The following is an 18210-nucleotide window of genomic DNA, read 5'->3' on the forward strand; positions in this document are numbered from 1 at the left end:
ACACAGGAACCGATTCAACTGAGAGTGCAATCATCACCTTCAGGTGAGCCACAATGGAAAGAACAATGGATTTTTTATAAGAGATTTAATTCCGGTAGATAATAAGTGGCAACATCAATTGATTCTGATTTAGATGGCCTAAATCTCAGTTAATGAACTTGTAACAGCAAGCAATCAGAGAAATGTGGTCTGTCATTCAGCTTCATTTCCTTTGTATACACACTTCCTGCTTTGATGTTTCCTGCTTTTTGTCTGTGTGTGTCACAGACGAGTCACAGATGAGTGACCAACTGGTACACATGATGCTTTCACCTCTGTTTAATATTAAAATCCTGTTGTTGTTTTCTTGATGTTGATGTCAGTATTTGTTTGTTGTGCTGGATGGCAGAATATCCTGTTATCTGGTGAAAATATTGCGTAATAATATTAAATACATTATTTAACTCGTTATTATAAATAAGTTAAATAATTTCGCCAATATAAACAGTTTCTAGCTGCTGATGGCTGCTCATGCTGGTTGGGCTGGTCTGGATGGATGATAGTTAAATACCAGATTCCAATTTAGCATTTTCAATTCAATTCAGTTTTATTTGAATAGTGCCAATTCATAACAGAAAGTTATCTCTTCACTGTGGTTTTTACAGTATAAAAGAAAACTCCATCCTGTAGCTAACACTATCTTTATCCTAATCTACTTGAATAGTGCTGCATTCACACAGACAGCACCTCATCAGCAGTGGATCAAAACTAATAAAACAAAATGATAAGTAATTACTGAATTATTAGCATCAATGTCCAGATGCCCCATCTTTTCTCCACGTATACCTGCGTAATTTTACGTCCTGCTCTCATTCCACTTACATGGCATCTCGGATTCCGTCTTGTGTATTGCGCTGAATCCATGTGAATGTCGCATAATACTTCCAAGTATAAGGCTAAATAACACTTCTGGGACATAGAGTCAAAGCTTGATGCATTGCCAATTGTCGTACGATAATCCTATAAGTTATACTCAACCCACGTTAAGACAGACATACCCTGACGGTCAAACTAAAACATGTCTTAAGACTTTTCACAGTAGCCGCAAACAAAGTGTGGCCTTTTAATGGTATGGCGAGGCGGCTCAGCAAAACATAACATTGATAGTATTTTAAAACAGAGAAAGAAGAAAACTAGTGATGCACGAATGACGCCACACAAACGTAGTGTTGTCGTTCTTTGTTCAAATGTGCTGCAAACATTAGCAGCGAACAGGTTGGGATTCTTGAAAGTAGGGTTGTGTGGATGGATAAGTGACTGTTTTATTCCCCGTTTCCAACAGCAGTTTTAGGATAATTCAGGTTTATTACAACAGGGATTTTATTTTCATTGTTTTGGACATCATTTCTACACTCACTCAAGGTTACTGCTGAAACCTGGGAATACAGTGAAATTGAAAATATAAATTACATTAATGCTTTCTTTAACCATGAAGACAAGTGGCTGTTTGTTATTAGCAGAGATAATGCCCACTAAACACTATACAGTAAGGGCAGGTGTTGTCCTTGAAGAATTGGAGCGATGCCACCAAACAAAGATAGATGATAAATAGATGCTAGACACTAGAAGAGACTAAAAACAAATGAATTAAAATAGCTCAGTGCAGAGTAAAAGACATTAGCATATGCCATAAATATAATATCTATATAACGTTGAAGTATTGACGATACATATGATGACAAATTGATATTTAAGATGTATGTCTATAAGAAGAAGAAGAACTTTGAAGAGCATGAGATTATATGGAATCCATGTACGAGTAAAATGAACTTAAAGTAAATGTGATTTTTCCAGAGTGGAAAATCAAAAACCTAAATTAACAAGTGGAGCAATAGTATTTCTGTAGTCCACAAATCTAATATGCCGCCATTATAATTACTCTGAAACATAAAATCTAATCTTATTATACGATATTGAGACAAAAAATTTGTGACTGTGAAAACTGGATGTTTTTTTTCTTATCTTGTTAGAGTGCTCTCAGCCACCACCATAAAACTTTCTCTGACCTAAAAGAAGATCAAAAATAAGAAAACAATCCTAGAAGTCAGCGGATACAAACAAAATAAAAACAAATCGTGGATATGAACAAAGATAAGAGAATATTTGTTTGTATATTGCTTCTTGCCTGAGGTCCATTGTCGTCATCACGGTCAGCATATCACTTATATGATGTAATTAAACACAGCAGGCTATTGTGTCCAAGTCGAAAGCATTAACAACTTCTCTTTCACATTATACCTTTATGATTCTGCAGGGACACAGGAAACATATATAGCAATGCAACACATAAGTATTTCTGGACTCAGTGTCTTTTAAAGACATTAACTTTTTCTTTGGTTTGTTTATTATGTGTGTCTTTTTTCATGAACAAACGTCCCATAGCTAAAGTTATCTGTGCTTAAAACATATGAAATCACATTAAATGAAAACACTACTACATAGGCTCCACATTGCTCAGTTTTCCTCATCAGTGCACGCTGGCAGGTTAAGAGCTGAGCTCACACACACACACACTCACACTGTAACGTTTTCCTCAAACACAAAAATCATCAACTAAAAAAGTTGCATTTTTACTATCTGGTACTTTTTCATCACATATGGCACACTAATGTTATCTGTGACAACAAAAACGGTGGATAAGCAATGTTCAAGAGAATCTATAGATTACAATCAATATTGCCACATTTGCCCTTTAACTGCCCTGACAGGACTCAATGGGCCTTTATTTTGTGATACATGATATTCTGTCAGATATAATGGCTTAAAAACATGTTCAACTCATCCCATGATTCCAAAGTCAGTGCTTGTTATAAATCAGTGGAAAGTTTCATCAGTGGCACTGTCAGCTATGTTGGCACTCCTCATTGAAACTACAATCAGTGAAATGCTAAAAATGACAACCAGCTGTAGTTGGTGTTCTTTCCTCCAACAAGTGCCTGGTGAAGCAATGAAATATGTTAAATTGAAATGACTGCTCTTACAAAGTTTATCTGAGGGGAGAACGTCTCCACAGTGCAGCGGTACATTCATCTGTACAGTGTACAGATGTGGCGGAGTTAGGGAGCCCGAGGAGGAGGAGGAGGGGGTGTAGAGAGAACCTCTGAGCCCACTGAGGCTGCACTGCAGGTAAACTCCCCTGTCCTTCCCTTCGACCACGGCCTTCCAAAATGGTAAGTGGCACTGTTGCTGTTTTCCTCCTGGCAGTATGAGAGGGAGCAACCTCTACTTCATCTGTCCAACATCTTTGTCCATCTCAAAGCCATTTCCCTCCTCTGTCAACTCCCTGTCCTACTGTCCAAGAGTGTTTTTTTCCAGTGCCCTTCCAAACGATTAAGAACTCCTGGCACTAGGAGTAGATGGTAATGACCTCCCGACCACCTCCACGAACCAACACGACACGGTCTAGGCCATCCATCAGGACCTCCAGGAACTCCATATCTGAGAGATGCATTCTGGTTAAGGACATACTGTACAGCAGTTAAGACCTCCATTTTCTGCGTGTGACAAATTCTCCTGAGAGTGGTGGAATATAATGAAGTACCTTGACTCTGAGTACTGTACGTAGGTACAGATTACTGTACAGTCCCTGTATTTTTCTTGGGTGTATCCATTTAATCTTACTTTAAACTTGTACTTCACTACATTTCAGAGAGAACTGTACTTTTTTACAGCACTACATTACCACAATACGGGGCTATGGCTCAGGAGGTAAAGCGAGTTGTAATAGCATAATAGTGGTAGCTGTCATTTTAGACATACTGAGATCTAAGCCATAACTGTCCGGTTACATTTTTTTGTACATTTCAATTAGTAGGCTCTAAAGGTGTTGGTAGGTGGAATCTGTGAACTTTGAACAGAGCTAGCTGTTTCCCTCTATTCTGAGTCATAATGCTAAACTAAGCTAAGCTAAACTAAGCTAAGCTAACTGCACGGTGGTTATAGCTTCATATTTTGCATACAGACTGGAATCGTTTTTATCATGGCAAACTCTATTTTGGCAAGAAAGTAAACAAGTATCTCCCAAAATGTTTAAAGCCCCCCTCAACTCAGAAATCAGTGTTTCCCCTCTTGTTCCTACAGTGTGCTGTTTGAATGCTGTCTGTGCAGAGTTTGACTCTAGAAGGATATTTTCACATTCATCTGCTGAATAAGATTTTTCAGGGGATCTTTAACTATTCCTTTAATGTGACCGACTGAGTAAAAGGATACAGTTCTCATCCCCTTTCTTGTTCTTCGGTGGGCCTGGCATGTTCAGCAACACCAGCTGTGAATTCTGGGATTTCTTGACCACCACTTCGTTCAGCTTCACGGCTGTGTGCATCCGCCGCACGTTGGACTGGTTGCTACATTAAACCACAGACATTAATAAGAACACTGCCATTCATCATGTTCACTGTTTTAGTATAACACTCCGAATCAGCAGTCTACAGGAAGCACAGTAGGCGTGGCTGGGAATCGGATGATCTGTGCAGGCAACTACATAGACACATGCAAGCTGCACAATCGCGATCATGCAAACTGAACCTGTGATTTAAGCATCCCAACGCATTGCAAGATTATTCTTACAACAGGCACAGAGAGCTCATGCACATGCAAACAAGAGGGGAAGATAAAGTGACTTACAGATTCTCCCACTCACTAGAGGAAGGGAGCAAAAACATATCCAACATTAACGCAACAATAAGAGCTGCTCCTCTTTGAGTTTATCAGATATTTAGATTTTACTTTCTCAAGACTTTTCATGACTGTTCATCATCACATTACAAACACACAAGCCAATGACATGAAAGTTATTGAATGCACTTCAGGGGACAATCCTTGAATAATATAATAGGATATGCTAAAATAAGTCTCTCCATAACTACAACTACAAATCTATCACTAATAGTTCTTGTAGCTAAGTGCTGTACAACAGCAGCTTATGTGAATAAATAAAACACAAGTAATAATAAAATAATGATAAAAGTGCAATAGATAAAAACATCTACTCATGTATCTACTTACGGTTTCATATTAAACATGTCTTTGACTCCCATGCCTTCTCTGTGTTTGTTCCTCTCGTGAACCAGTTTATCTTTGGTCCAGGTCATGTGGACACGATCTGGTGTGGCACCAGCAGCTTTGTCAGTCATTGTAGAATGACACGCTGTGTTTCTGTCGTGGATCAGCTGGGCCTAAAAACAAAAAATGACAAGTGAGATGATAAAAAGACAGTTTGGTTGTTGTAGTTCTCAGCCATGTCAGATCCTTGTTCGTTTCTAATTTCTACCAATAAAACATTGGATTTCCAATGAAATTTATTTATGGTAACTCAAACTCTGTCTGGTAGCTCTGGAGAAACAGTAATATGACTTACAATTATTCTATTAACTTATCTACTTTTACTATTCAGATTCTGCATTTCTGTCCAGTAGTACTGTGTGTTTTAACTTACTATTACTGGGGAAAAAAACACCACAAAGATGAATGTCATTGCAGAGATATCTACATAGTTATGAGGGACATGGACATATGAGCAGAAGGGAATATGAAGACAAATTATGTAGATGTAGTTATTTTTATGGCAGTAAAGTGATAGACAGCTTTATGGGTATGACAGCACATGCAGGTAAAGAACACAGAAACTAACACATTGTAGTTTACAGTGTACGCAGTACACCTCCTGGTCTGTTCATGTTATCTCCATTAAAGACATAATGAAATACAATATCCCTCTCTTGTCTCCTCCTGCAAAATATTAAGACCTTTTGTAACTCTTTAAAACTTTTACTTGTTTTTACAGTGTTTCCTTCGCCCTGACGCTTGGCCGTTGTTTTATTTGGTCTTTGGTTATTTCTACTGCGCACTAATGCAGGACGAGGCTGTTTATCAGAGAGTGAAGGCTCTTTTAACATAGCTTGTGTTTAGGTCAAGGTTATATTAACAAATAATCTAAACTTCCAAAATAATTATAATTTAATTTAGTTTTCTTCACGGAAATGACTGAAATGTTGAGGTATAGGCCTACTGTTTTTTTGTTTACAGTTTTCACTCAAGAACAAACCATAATCTTATTTTCCCTGCAGAATGGAACAGACAGATTTTCAACTGTAAACAGACTGAAGTGTTGACTGTGTGAAGGAGAGGATGTAATGGTTAGTAATCCAGAGTCTCATACAGACCTCCACTACTGGGAGTCTGGGGCATATTTACAGGCACTCAGTGAGGAATTTGTCGACCTCTAGTGGCAGCATTTGGTGTCATTGTCTTTGCCTGGTCAGCTTCTCCAGTACATTGACTGGAAGGAGGACGGCAAACACTGAGGCTCAACATTATTTCTCTGATGACAGCACTGTCTGAAGCATTGCAGTTGTTATGAATGGATTATGACGTGAGAAAGGATGGCATGGATAAATGGAGGGACCAGTGGCATCATGGTTGGTTACTACGAGCTGTTTGGTTGCCACGACTACCTCATCCTCAGGTATGCAAGGCGTGTTGAGGGAAAAGGCGACAGCACCCGGCGACTTCTTCCGCTTTATGGAGCCACGCGATACATCTGTGATGCTCTGAATCTGAGCCCGTTGACCAATCACACAGCCAGGTTGGGGGAAGAGTTCAAAGGTCAACATCAGCAGAAGAGTAAGTGCTACACCTTTTTCTTTAGGAGGTGGGTAGCTGTATCCGTGTATTACAGCTTCAATATCTTATTGGGCTGTATACGGTTTGTTATATCTGAATATTTGACAGTAGTAATGTGTGCTGTACCTCTGAACATTTAATAGTGCTGCAGACATTTTTTTTTTATAGCGTAGTTTCACATTAACTTGACCAAGGAGATTTGTAGTGTGTTTTTAAAGTGTTGTGGAGAGTATTTATGTGTACACTTTCAATTGAATTAAGTGTAATTGTCATTATACTTGCATACAATAATACAATGCTACCTAGGTTACTTCTAGATGGTACAACACAACTCATATATGGGCTCAATGTATATTTTAACCGCATCAGAAAATGTCATATAATATGACACCCCATTTACACCTGATATTAAAATGAGATCTGTATCCGGACGTGTTAATCAATCCAATCTTGCCTTTGCGTTTACATATGGTATAAATGCATTCTTATCCCCACTGAGATTGGATCTCTCTCCTCTAGAGCAAAGTGGCAGCAAATCCGCCCCAGACTGCCTTAAAAAACACTTTACTTTTACCCCCTACCTTTTTACACAAATATCTGTACTTTCTCCACCTTACAGTTTCAAAACGGGCTCATTACTTTAGTTTCAATGGATTTAAGGGGAATTATAAATTTGTTATTATTTTTTTGCATCATTACACACCATCCCAATATCAAGACAACAAACATAACATAAAAAGATTTGAAGTTCTAGTTAGCTTTGCACATAAACAGTCAGCTGCTCAGTTTTTTCCTACTGTACATTATTCATTTCCACCCATATTGCTTTCACTTTTAATGCAGTTCTGTTGAAAAATACATCTTTTAGTGCTTTCATGGCACAAAATAATAAATAGAACATAATCCTTAATTAGGGGCATATCTAAACTCAACAACTTCTGATCAGATCGGATCTGTCCTCACTGCGTCTTGGGTGCATTTCCATCTGTTCTTTTATGTGGTCACACACCCAAAACACATTTTAATGCAAAGTGTAAAGGGGGTGTAATGTCATAAGCAACAGCATGAAGCCCGGAGCTATTGCCATATTTTTTTTTTTTTTTTTTTTACAGTGCATGATTTCTTACAGCGGATGTGTTATGTAATGTGAGTTTTAGTACCTCTCTCTCCCTCTCAGTGCGGGACAGCTGCATCTGTTTAAGCATCTGAGACCTCTGCTCCATCACCAGGGTCTTCTCATAGGTGAAGGCTGAGATGTCACTGTCATGCTGGAGGGACACATAGAACATTTTCAGTTGCAGATTTAGAAAAATAGTCATTTGATTTATTTGCCGTGGCTAGCGTTCTCATTTACAGCAGTTTTAAGTGAACAATCAGCCTGCAAATAGTCTCACCATTTCCACCACCTCCACCTCTGCATCCAGGCGTAGATGGTAGAGAAACATCTGGAGGTCCTTCTTCATCTGGATGGAATTGTCGTCCATCTGGGCCACCGTGAAGATTCGCATTTTACACTTCCTCCATACCTACAGAGATAGGACATGTATCAGTATATGCTCTGGTTTTACACACTGTACACAGGAGGGAAATGTGAGCAAAAAACTCTAAGCAATTAAGCCATCTGATTTTTTTTATTATTAATAGTGAATTAGCCACTACACTAAATGTAAATTGTGTGATACCTGCCTGCATTTATAAGAATGTCCATTGAATTATTTTATGGCACAAACAGAAGTTGCTTTATAGAACAATATAACTGTTAAAGATTGAAAGGCTGGTAAAATAAATCACTATCACATGTAAAACAAACACGGTAGAGAAAATGTTTGGGCAAAGAAGAACACGGTTATCAGGGAAGTTTAATTTAACCCTTCGTTTTATTTGTTAAAACACTAACAACACCACTGATTTGAGAAAGAGGCTTGGCCTAACCATGATCCTATCTGGTGATTGTTAGAAAACAGTTGGGTCTGTATTGTTTCATAAAACACCCTCAAATATCAGAAACATGTTGTGTTTAGTTATGCATACAGTAAAATATGTATAAAAAGCTGAAAGCTGAAGTTTATTCTCTGTAGGCTACTATGGTTTTTACATTATTAATGATAATTATTTCCTTTGTTTTAAGAGTTATCTATAAAGCGGTTGTGTTTCTACTTTGATAATACTTGCAGTAAAACCCATTAAATTATCTAAAAGGAAAAAGGAAAAGACAATTTAGACAACACACACACACACACCTTGTGTTGACTCAGTAGAAAAGGCAGCAGCATGAGTAGTCCACCATCATGTACGATCCACCACACATCAATGGTTCCCTCCTTCAGACGCTCCTGGTTACTGGGGAAATGGTCGATGTTCTTAGCAACCAGCAGAGCCTGATGAGCTGCCGTCGTTTCTCTTACCGTTTCTGTCGAGAGTAATCGAATGTTTCTATGTCAGGGCTGCTTTCTTTGCCTTTCCTTTTTTCTCTTGCAGAGATAAAGGTTCCCTCTACTTCTTACAACTCCTTTGTGTCTTCAAACTCTTGTGTTAAAATCATACCAGTAAAGTTGTTGGTATGACAAGAGAAAAGCTCTTATTACTGTAGAAATATAGGTTATTCTTACCTTTAAAAATCAATTGAATGCAGGGAACATTAATTATTCTACATATCAACTTAATTAAGTGTAATTTTGTCTGATTTGATTTGATTTTGTCACACACTTCCTTCAAGACATGCCTGTTCAGTTTACCTATGAAGTTCCTCCTTGCGGAGGAGTCCCGGGCTTGTGTCCAACCTGTCGGCCAGGCCATCAGGACAGCGTTGTGTTTCATTCCTCCCAGTCCTGCTGACTGGATGAGCAGGGAGAAACCATCACGCAGGTTTGAGGATACCACCACATGGGAGAAACCCTTCATCCGCTCTGAAGCCATGGCTGCTTTCAAGTTCTGCAGGGACCAAGTTAAGCTTTATTTTGACATTATTTAGAGCTTATATTAAAGACACGACATAGACCTGCAACCTGAACACTGGGAAACCCTGCAAAGGACTAAACAGGCAGAGCAGATGAACAAATGAACTGATTAGTAAATTGACAAACCTGCTCTCCAGTCTTGGCCTCATTGCCCCGGGTCATGTAGGTTCCCTCCAGGACTGAACAGACGATGGTCAGTCCCTTTCCTGCTTTGAGCTGTGTACTAAAGGACAGGAGGCGAGGGTGTTTCACTGACAGGTCCGAGTCCAACTTACACAACACCAACAGCTGAGGCCTGAAAAGACATTTATGTGGTGGAATACAAGCAAAAATGTGAGTGCAAATTAAGCATTAAGAATTAAATATTAACAATTTATGATATAAATCCAAACCAGATTGTGAAAATAAGTTTGTTAAAGGGAAAGTGAGCTGAACTTTCAGCAGTTGAGCTGTATTATGGGTAATGTAGACAGCAGGTATTGCCTGTGGATTATATTTTTGGAAACGTGTAGGGAAAATAACTTAAGAAGCAATCTCGGCATAACAAGAAATAAAGATCCCACAAATAATACTAATTACTATAGTTTTGTGTGTCAATTCCCCTGGCTTCATTATGATTAAAGCAAATCACAGTGCACACACACACACACACTCACCTCCAGTTTTTGGTGTGCAGTGGTGCTTCTTCCAGCCGGATGAGAGCATAGCGTGCTGCATTTAAGGACAGACCTCTGATCCCGTCTCCCCATTCCTTCACTGCCCTGCAACCAAAACAGCAAAGTAACACCTGTTTTCCAAATATTTAAGAATAAATAGATATGCAAATGTGTCTGGCATACAATACATTAAGCCTTCACCGCTGTCTTGAGAGAAATTACATCCACATCTCCAAGCACACAATTCATGGGTTTTAAGAAGATATAGCAAGTGGTCATGTATTGTTACATTAGAGCTGTGTGGTGTTATCAAGGATGAATCCTAGAGCCATGGAACCGATTAGGAGACTGTCGGTGCAGAACCTGCTCATCAGTCATGTGAGTAAAATGTTATACATCAGAACTTATTTGGAAAAAGGGTTTCCCTTCCCATTAAGCACACTAACTCATTCAAAAAATGCAAAAAAAAAAAAACTTTTTTTTTTTTTGCCATTTTCATCAACCTTTTCTGCTGCAATACTTTAAAATGAGCAGTTATTTTAATGGTGTAGTAATAATGCAAGCACAGTGAGGGTAAATCATTGTTTTCTCCTGTGCCATCAAAGAAAACCGAGAATGTCTGTGTTATACTGTTTGGCTACCACTTGTGGATATCTATAGATCAAGCGAGAAACTATGCTTCATTTAACTTCACAAACAAAACTTTACTCCACTTTCACAACACTTATTAACAGTGGCTAGTTTTGCTTGGATACTACCAATAATGAGGCGTTTAAAGCCGTTTTGATTTGATTAATCTCTGGACCTGAAAACTCACCCTTTGTACTCAATGTACTTGTAGATACAGCCGGCTATCACCATGGCAACCAAGGCGTAGTACCAGGAGGAGATGAACATGAGAGATAGACACAGACTCATCCCTAAGAAAGACAGGGTCCTACAGGATACATACAGTACGTATTACTGCAACAGTCTGTGGTTTTAATAAAAACTGGAAATCTTTTTTACATTTAATAACATTTGCAGAATTTATTTTGAGTTTAGTTGGAAGCTGTTCTTACCAGTGATAGAACTTGAAGCGAGGTCTCCAGTTGGGGGTACAGAGCAAAGTCTGAACAGCACAGGCCAGGTTAACAAACAGATAGCACATGAGGAAAAACCTGAGCAAGCACAGAGATGGAAATTATTATTAAAGAGGGAAAGCAATTACTTTGGCAAATAGGATAGATTTGTATTTTCTAGTATTAAACCACGTACATGGAGAGGATGGGGGCCACAGCATCCAGAGAAGCGATGAGGATTCCTATCTCACAGATCCCTACTGTCAGCAACAGAGCCCAGGTTGGCTCACCATTAGCCTTCCCATGGCCAAAGACCTAAGAAAGACAGAAATGGTCCAATACAGTGCTCCATTAAATAGCAGAAACACAAATACATACACGTCTTATCAATGTCAAACAGCACAGTAGCTTCCAGATGTCTCATTACTTTAGCACTGACCTGTAAGAACGGGATGATGCCATCCCGAGCGATGGCCTGCAGTAGCCGGGGAGCGCCAGTGAGGCTCTGAAGTCCCGCCCCGCAGCAGGAGAAAAACGAGCCAATCACGATCACCCAGGGTGACGGCCAGGCCAGAATACCAATTACTGGGTTCTTCTTTACCGAGTAACCAAATCTGAAACATCCACAAGCATACACACATTTGTGTGACTGAATAAATATACTTCTAATTTAGTGTACTCTGTGTATGCACAGCATTTTAGGAACAACTGGAAAAATATTTCACATTTCACTTCCCAGTAAACAGTATATTGTTTTCTAAAAACCACTATATTTAAAAGCTAATGAGCACTTACAAGATGTCAAAATAGCAGAGTACCACCATTTGTTTCACTACAAAATTACAATAAGTAAATAATTAAAAATACACTCACTTGTCTCTCAGCACCACTCCTTCAATACAGGCTCCAAACAAGACCACACAGGAGATGTCTGGACCATGAAGTTAAGATGGAAATACCCGCACTGTGCATTTACTTTTTAACAGCCTTATCTGTTACATTATACAAATAAATAACAACATAGCTGATTAAATCAGTCTTGCTGCTCCCTGTCGTCAACTCCTACACATGCTTGTGTGTGCACATTCAAAGGTTAGTTTATAAGTCACTGCGTATCGGCTGCAAACACACTTAGAAAGAGTCTAGATCCTAGAGGATACAAATGAAAGAGGTGGTGAGAATAGCCATTATGGTTCCTATTGGAATGGACCTCTGGGCATCTCTGAGATCACCGGACCTGTTAGAACCAGCCATTATACCTGAAAGCAAGCAAACACACAACATAAAAGTTATTGTCAGTGGTGGTTGAAGTATATGTAAAGGTATCAATACTACACTGTGATAATACTCAGATTTTTAAAATGACTTCAGCTAAAGTACATTAAGAAAAGTATTAAAAGCAAAATGTATTAAAATTACAAGTATTGTACTATAACTCGAGTATTATTTAGTCCTAAAAGTATTTTTCAAATCAAATACATGTAGTTAAGTAAAAGGTACAATATTTCTCTCTGATATGTAGTGGATTACAAGTATAAAGTACTATATAGTAATATAGTAATACTCAAATTAAGTAAAAGTACCCTAGTGCACACACATAACATTTGCATAAAATCTAAATAAAATAATACTCCTCTACCCTAAGGAGACTCTTTTCTAATACAATTCCTCATTGTATTATTTACTAGACTGTGTGAGAAAATCATATTGGTATCATCAGCAAACAAAGCCGGAAAAGAAAATGTACATAATGTTAAAAAATCATTCATGTATATAAGAAATAATAAGGGTCCTAAAATAGATCCTTGTGGTACACCACATGTTATATGAACTGTTTGAAGCACAACCATTAGTTAATACATATTGCTCTCTTTCACTCATGCAACCACTTTAGTGTATCACCATGGAAATCATAGTGTTTTAATTTGGCTAATAAACTATCATCTAAAAAATGTGTTGTTTGCAAATTTGTTATCATTTATAGCTGCATGTATTTTGTCTACAAGCTTATACCATGTAGGTAGAATTATCCTTTCTAAAGCCATACTGATGCTCATAATTATTGGTATGCTTTCTTAGAGAAATTCTACATTGAGCATATAAAGCCTCTCAAATAATATCAGTATTGGATATAATGTCATGCTCCTAACATATTATTATTTGTTTGGTATTTGATGGAATAAAGCATCTACCTGTAACAGAGGGGAAGTATATTCCCACAAGCAGAGTGAAGTAGGTGGTGATGTCATTGAAGACATAGGGCTTATCTGTGTCTATAGGCGTGTCCAGGAGTTGTACAGAAGGCTGGTCTTTGTTCTCTATGTACATACCAGCTGGACCGTAGTCGCCCCACAGGTTTTCTGACGGACAGAGAAAAGAATCATCAGCTGGACGCACATTAAGATTGTGGCACCATGTGAAATAAGCAAGAGGAATCCTTCCTCTCGTCTTTCTCACCTTTGATAACTCCACTCAGGAGCCCAGGTATGGCCTGTATCTCTGTCAGGTTGTTTGAGGTGAAGTATTCATTACAGGTTGCGTTGGGGTATTCACTGTCACAGAAGACGCTCCATAGCTTAGTGGTCACAGTTTGGTTTTTCACAATCTGCGTCTTTGCGCATGTTTCAAACTTTTCATTGCTTAGAGATCGGTTTCCCAACAGACAGACACTGCGGAGGAGAAAGAAAAAAGGAGTGTTGTTAGATGGAATGATGGTTAGACTTAAAAAAGTATAAATAAATGAAAGAGGAATTTTCCATTTTGGTTTTAGTCACTGATAACATCATAAACCTTAAACCCATGACTACACCCACAATCACAGCAACAACCAAAGCTCTGTCGCTGTGGTCACAATCAGCAGCAATCAACTACATAATACATAATAGCATATCATATTATTTTTCTGGGCCAGTGTGAATGCAAATCATACTGCAAATCATTCAGAACACTTTTGATGGTGAAAATTTACCAAAATGTAAACAAATATTGGCAAATAAAAATCAGGGCTCAAACTGGAGCCTACAGTGTGATTCCAACATTGTACTTTTTGTTTACATCCCCCAAATTATTATGGGAACTGTTCCAAAACTTAGACCAATGATAACCCTGATAGCATCAACATGTTGAAATACAACAACATCAACACATTAAACGAGACGCATTGAGCGTGCAATGACAATCAAAAAGGGGAACAGGGAATTTAGTTTTTAAGGACATTTTACTCTCGAAAACATGTTAGTGTTTAATTGGAAAAGGTTATTTAGCTGTTGGTAACTTACTTAAATTCTGGTGGTTCGATCATCGTCTTGATTACTCCTGCATAAGTGGCCATGATGGACAGAATCACACAGGCCAGAAAAACCAGAGCCAGTTTGTTCACATACCTGCAGACAGAAGGGGAGTAAGTGTTGGTCTGTATGCCTTTGGGTGTGTGTGTGTGTATGTGTGTGTGTGTCGGTGGATACTTACTTCACCCCTACAAACACTACCAACGCCATCAGGACCAGGCAGCATGTGCCATAAACACGCATGTTGTTGAGCCTTGCTTCATCGTCGGTTCCTTTAAACACTGTTGCTGTTGGAACAATGTACGTCTGGCAGAGGGGAGAGAGCAAAAAAAAAAAGAGAGTGTGTGTCATTGCTATGCTGTACAGCAGAAGTGACTACTGATGTAGCTGTCATAGTGGTAACATACCAGCAGAATCTCTATGGTGCCCAGTATATACATGGATCCAGCGAAGGTGGTTCCGAGGTAGAAGCAGAGACCCACCGCTCCTCCAAACTCCGGACCCAATGATCTGGAGATCATGTAGTACGAGCCACCGGCTTTTGAGAAATGAAATCCTGGTTAGACTACTGCCAAAGGTATTCCTTCTGTTTTAGTTCCAGACACAAGCACAGATCAAACATAGTGCAGGAATAATAATGCAGAGCTCTTTGTACTAAAGATAAAACAGTATTTGTTGAGTTTAAAGGTTAAAGGTTGACATTTGAAATAACACTGACATTTTTGTCAAACTTTTTTATATAACATCATAACACTGATCATGAAGTAGCAGGTCTCAGGGAAATTATAGGTGATTTTAGGGCTAGTGCATTATAGTGCAGTAATTTAAGATGCTTTTTTTGTGGGTAAACTAACATTATTACAGAAATAATGTTAAACAATTTGATCCTATTTTGCATAAATTGTTATTTGATAGATTAAATACCTGCATATAAATGAAGAAAATCTCATACTGCTTTTTGGATGGAAAAACCTTTGACTTCATCGTGCCCATGTACACTGAAAACAAACCTTAATTTTTCATAGTTTCTTAACAATTTCCTAGAAAGGAACTGTTATGTAATTTCCTGGGGAGGTTCCTGGAAAGGAACATGTCATCTGTTACAAACCATAGGAAGAAAAACTGTGTGAAAATTAAGTTTCTAATAACAAATAATATTAATATCTACTTGGGTTTACATGGAGGCTATTTCCTGACATATAAAATCTACATGTTTTGGATTGTGAACCTTTTAAAATGAAGCACTGTCTATGTTTGACTCTTGTCTTAGGTTGCATATATCTGGCCATAGGTTGAGAACCACTGCTCTAACTAACAATGTAACCCCCATATTATTTCCTGCTTATTTAATTATCTAACAAATAGTGAAACGTATTTATTTATGTTCTTCAGTGTCTCTGTTGTGTCATGATGACCATAATATATCTGAAGGTCGTATAGATACGGTTATCAGTATAAATTACTTCGAATTCTGGCAGTGGGGAAGCTTCAATGTATCTCCTAACAGTTGCAGCTGCATTTGGAAGTCATTGCATATAAATATCACAAGTGGAATAGAAAAATGATGAGTGCAACATGTCAGAATGTACCTGGGACAACTCCATTGGTTGCTATGGCACTCATTGATATGGCTGTGAGCAAGGTCTGTGTGGAGAGAAAGAGGACAGATGTTAATTTCTGGATGGGAGAAAACACAGGTGATAAGTGTGCAGTTTCTGCACTGACAGACAAACAGTGACCTATAGAAGACCCTAAATTCTCTTCCCATAATTCCTTAGAACTGTAGGAGTCCTCCCTCAGAGATCGAGCTCTGAAAAATCTGATCTGGTCAAATTTTATTTGTTGTTTCGATTTCTTTCTCCAAGGGGGGGTGTAAATAGACCCTGTGGGTTCCCTAAAGGGTTCACTGTACTTATCTGGTTACCAATATTTTTTACTGAGATTATTTCAGGAAAAAAAGGAAACCAATACAAAACAAAAACAAGAAAAACAAGGGGAAAAAACCCTATACAAACCAACAAACAGACAAACAGTGCAGAGATGTTGGGAATAGACTGGAATAAAGACATCTGTCGCAAAAGGCTGTATGATGTCGAGGTACCCATGAAAATACTCTAAATAGTGTACACATGAACTGATACTGATATGGTTTTGGTGGGCCTTTTCTTAGATGGCTAAAATACCTCATACAACCCCATTTCAAAAACTCCAAACTAACCCTTTAAGGATGAACGAGACAAAGCTTTATGCCTGGAGATATCTAAACAGAAAATCTTAGCTTTAAGAATATTAAAAGGTCAACCGAGTTTCATTCTTTATTAGATTCTCGACTACATTCATCTCTACCTGCCCATGGGGGAAAGGAATTGGGTTCAAGTTCAGGTGGGAAATCAGACCTAACTACAGTAGTCCTCAAACTCTTCTTTGTAAATCTCCACACGCTATTCTGGGACCACAAATGACCCTTGACCTTATATTGAGTCATACATAAAAGATGGGCAAGCAGTAGAGGAGACAGCCAAACTTTTCAAATGTTAAATGCTGCTGTTTTCGGTTTAGACAGGAACCATCTGAAGAAAATAACTTACATTACATACATAACACTCAAAATCAGGGTTTCATTGTTCTTCACAGTTATAAAAAAAGACAATAAAAAGCATCTAAATGCATATTTAAAGGACCAGTGCGTCTCGCCAGAATCTTTCCAGATATCAGATGCCAGATGGTACTGACAGTTTCTGATACATCTCTGATGGAGTGGGTATGTAGTGGAGGAGGGTTGTTGACATTATCACACATCACATCACATGAGCACCAAGCAATTAAGTTCAGACTTTTCAAACAGTCAGCTCTCTGTTTGGCCACGTGGAGCTGACGTATGATCCATGGTTGTAAATAAGATTATTTTGTGCTTGCTTTGGGGACTCTGCTCTGAGGTCAGACGTGGAGATTAATGCACGTCATTAATCAACACCACTTCCAAGAAGGGCGTATCGATTGGCCTCCCAGTGTGTCTGCCACGCTGTAAATCTCAGAATCAATCTCAGACATGTCATTGTTCCGTTCAGGCATTTATAGAATGATAAAGAATGGCCAAGAGGGACTGTTTGTTTGTCTTTTCTTCATTCACAGTATCACTTATGGAGCGAAGCCTGCGAGCTACACACAGTGTGACAAGTTGCATTTCAGTCAGCCAACTCACGTTTGGATGTTTATTAAGCAGTACAGCATATTATAGATATTGGCTTCTAGGTTCCGACCTCATCACTCCCCTGCAGATAGTTTACATAGAGATATTGCGGGGAAAGTGATGCGCAAATACCTTAAACCGCCCTCGGAGTCCTACAGGTGGATGCTGGGGTGGTGGGTGTGGGCTTACAGCGGCAGGCAGCAGCAATAGCTTTACAGAGCAACAGCAATACGCGATGCAGGGCAACAGCGGCATTGACAGAGCAGAGGGAGAGCTGGGAAATTCTGCAGTTTAAATAGGACCGCCAGATTGGTTCACTTGGTTAGTGATTATGGAATAAGGCCATGCATGTGTGGGGTAATCAGCGCAGCTCGAGATTGACCTGCCTGAACTAGCTCG

At 38.7% G+C, this 18210-nt stretch overlaps 1 protein-coding gene across 2 annotated transcripts in view; it reads right to left on the reverse strand.

Annotated features, from left to right (window-relative positions):
- Positions 1 to 1857: 1857 nt before the first annotated feature.
- LOC118334961 (solute carrier family 12 member 7-like) overlaps positions 1858 to 18210 on the reverse strand; it is a gene marked incomplete in the record, with an annotated part of 29904 nt that continues 13551 nt past the window's right edge. Inside the window, 23 exon segments of one of the 2 annotated variants that reach the window (XM_035671067.1) lie at positions 1858 to 3477; positions 4249 to 4382; positions 4663 to 4677; positions 5044 to 5213; positions 6492 to 6593; positions 7821 to 7928; positions 8055 to 8186; positions 8901 to 9070; positions 9396 to 9591; positions 9744 to 9912; positions 10274 to 10378; positions 11091 to 11210; positions 11335 to 11433; positions 11531 to 11649; positions 11774 to 11948; positions 12208 to 12265; positions 12495 to 12593; positions 13527 to 13694; positions 13792 to 14003; positions 14613 to 14717; positions 14803 to 14927; positions 15029 to 15159; positions 16211 to 16265. In XM_035671067.1, the coding sequence (XP_035526960.1) occupies positions 3386 to 3477; positions 4249 to 4382; positions 4663 to 4677; positions 5044 to 5213; positions 6492 to 6593; positions 7821 to 7928; positions 8055 to 8186; positions 8901 to 9070; positions 9396 to 9591; positions 9744 to 9912; positions 10274 to 10378; positions 11091 to 11210; positions 11335 to 11433; positions 11531 to 11649; positions 11774 to 11948; positions 12208 to 12265; positions 12495 to 12593; positions 13527 to 13694; positions 13792 to 14003; positions 14613 to 14717; positions 14803 to 14927; positions 15029 to 15159; positions 16211 to 16265 (2859 nt within the window). 2 annotated transcript variants of the gene reach the window in all.

The sequence above is a fragment of the Morone saxatilis genome, unplaced genomic scaffold (assembly GCF_004916995.1).
Source record: "Morone saxatilis isolate NCDOM2014 unplaced genomic scaffold, NCSU_SB_2.0 Contig23, whole genome shotgun sequence".
Classification (NCBI taxonomy): domain Eukaryota; kingdom Metazoa; phylum Chordata; class Actinopteri; family Moronidae; genus Morone; species Morone saxatilis.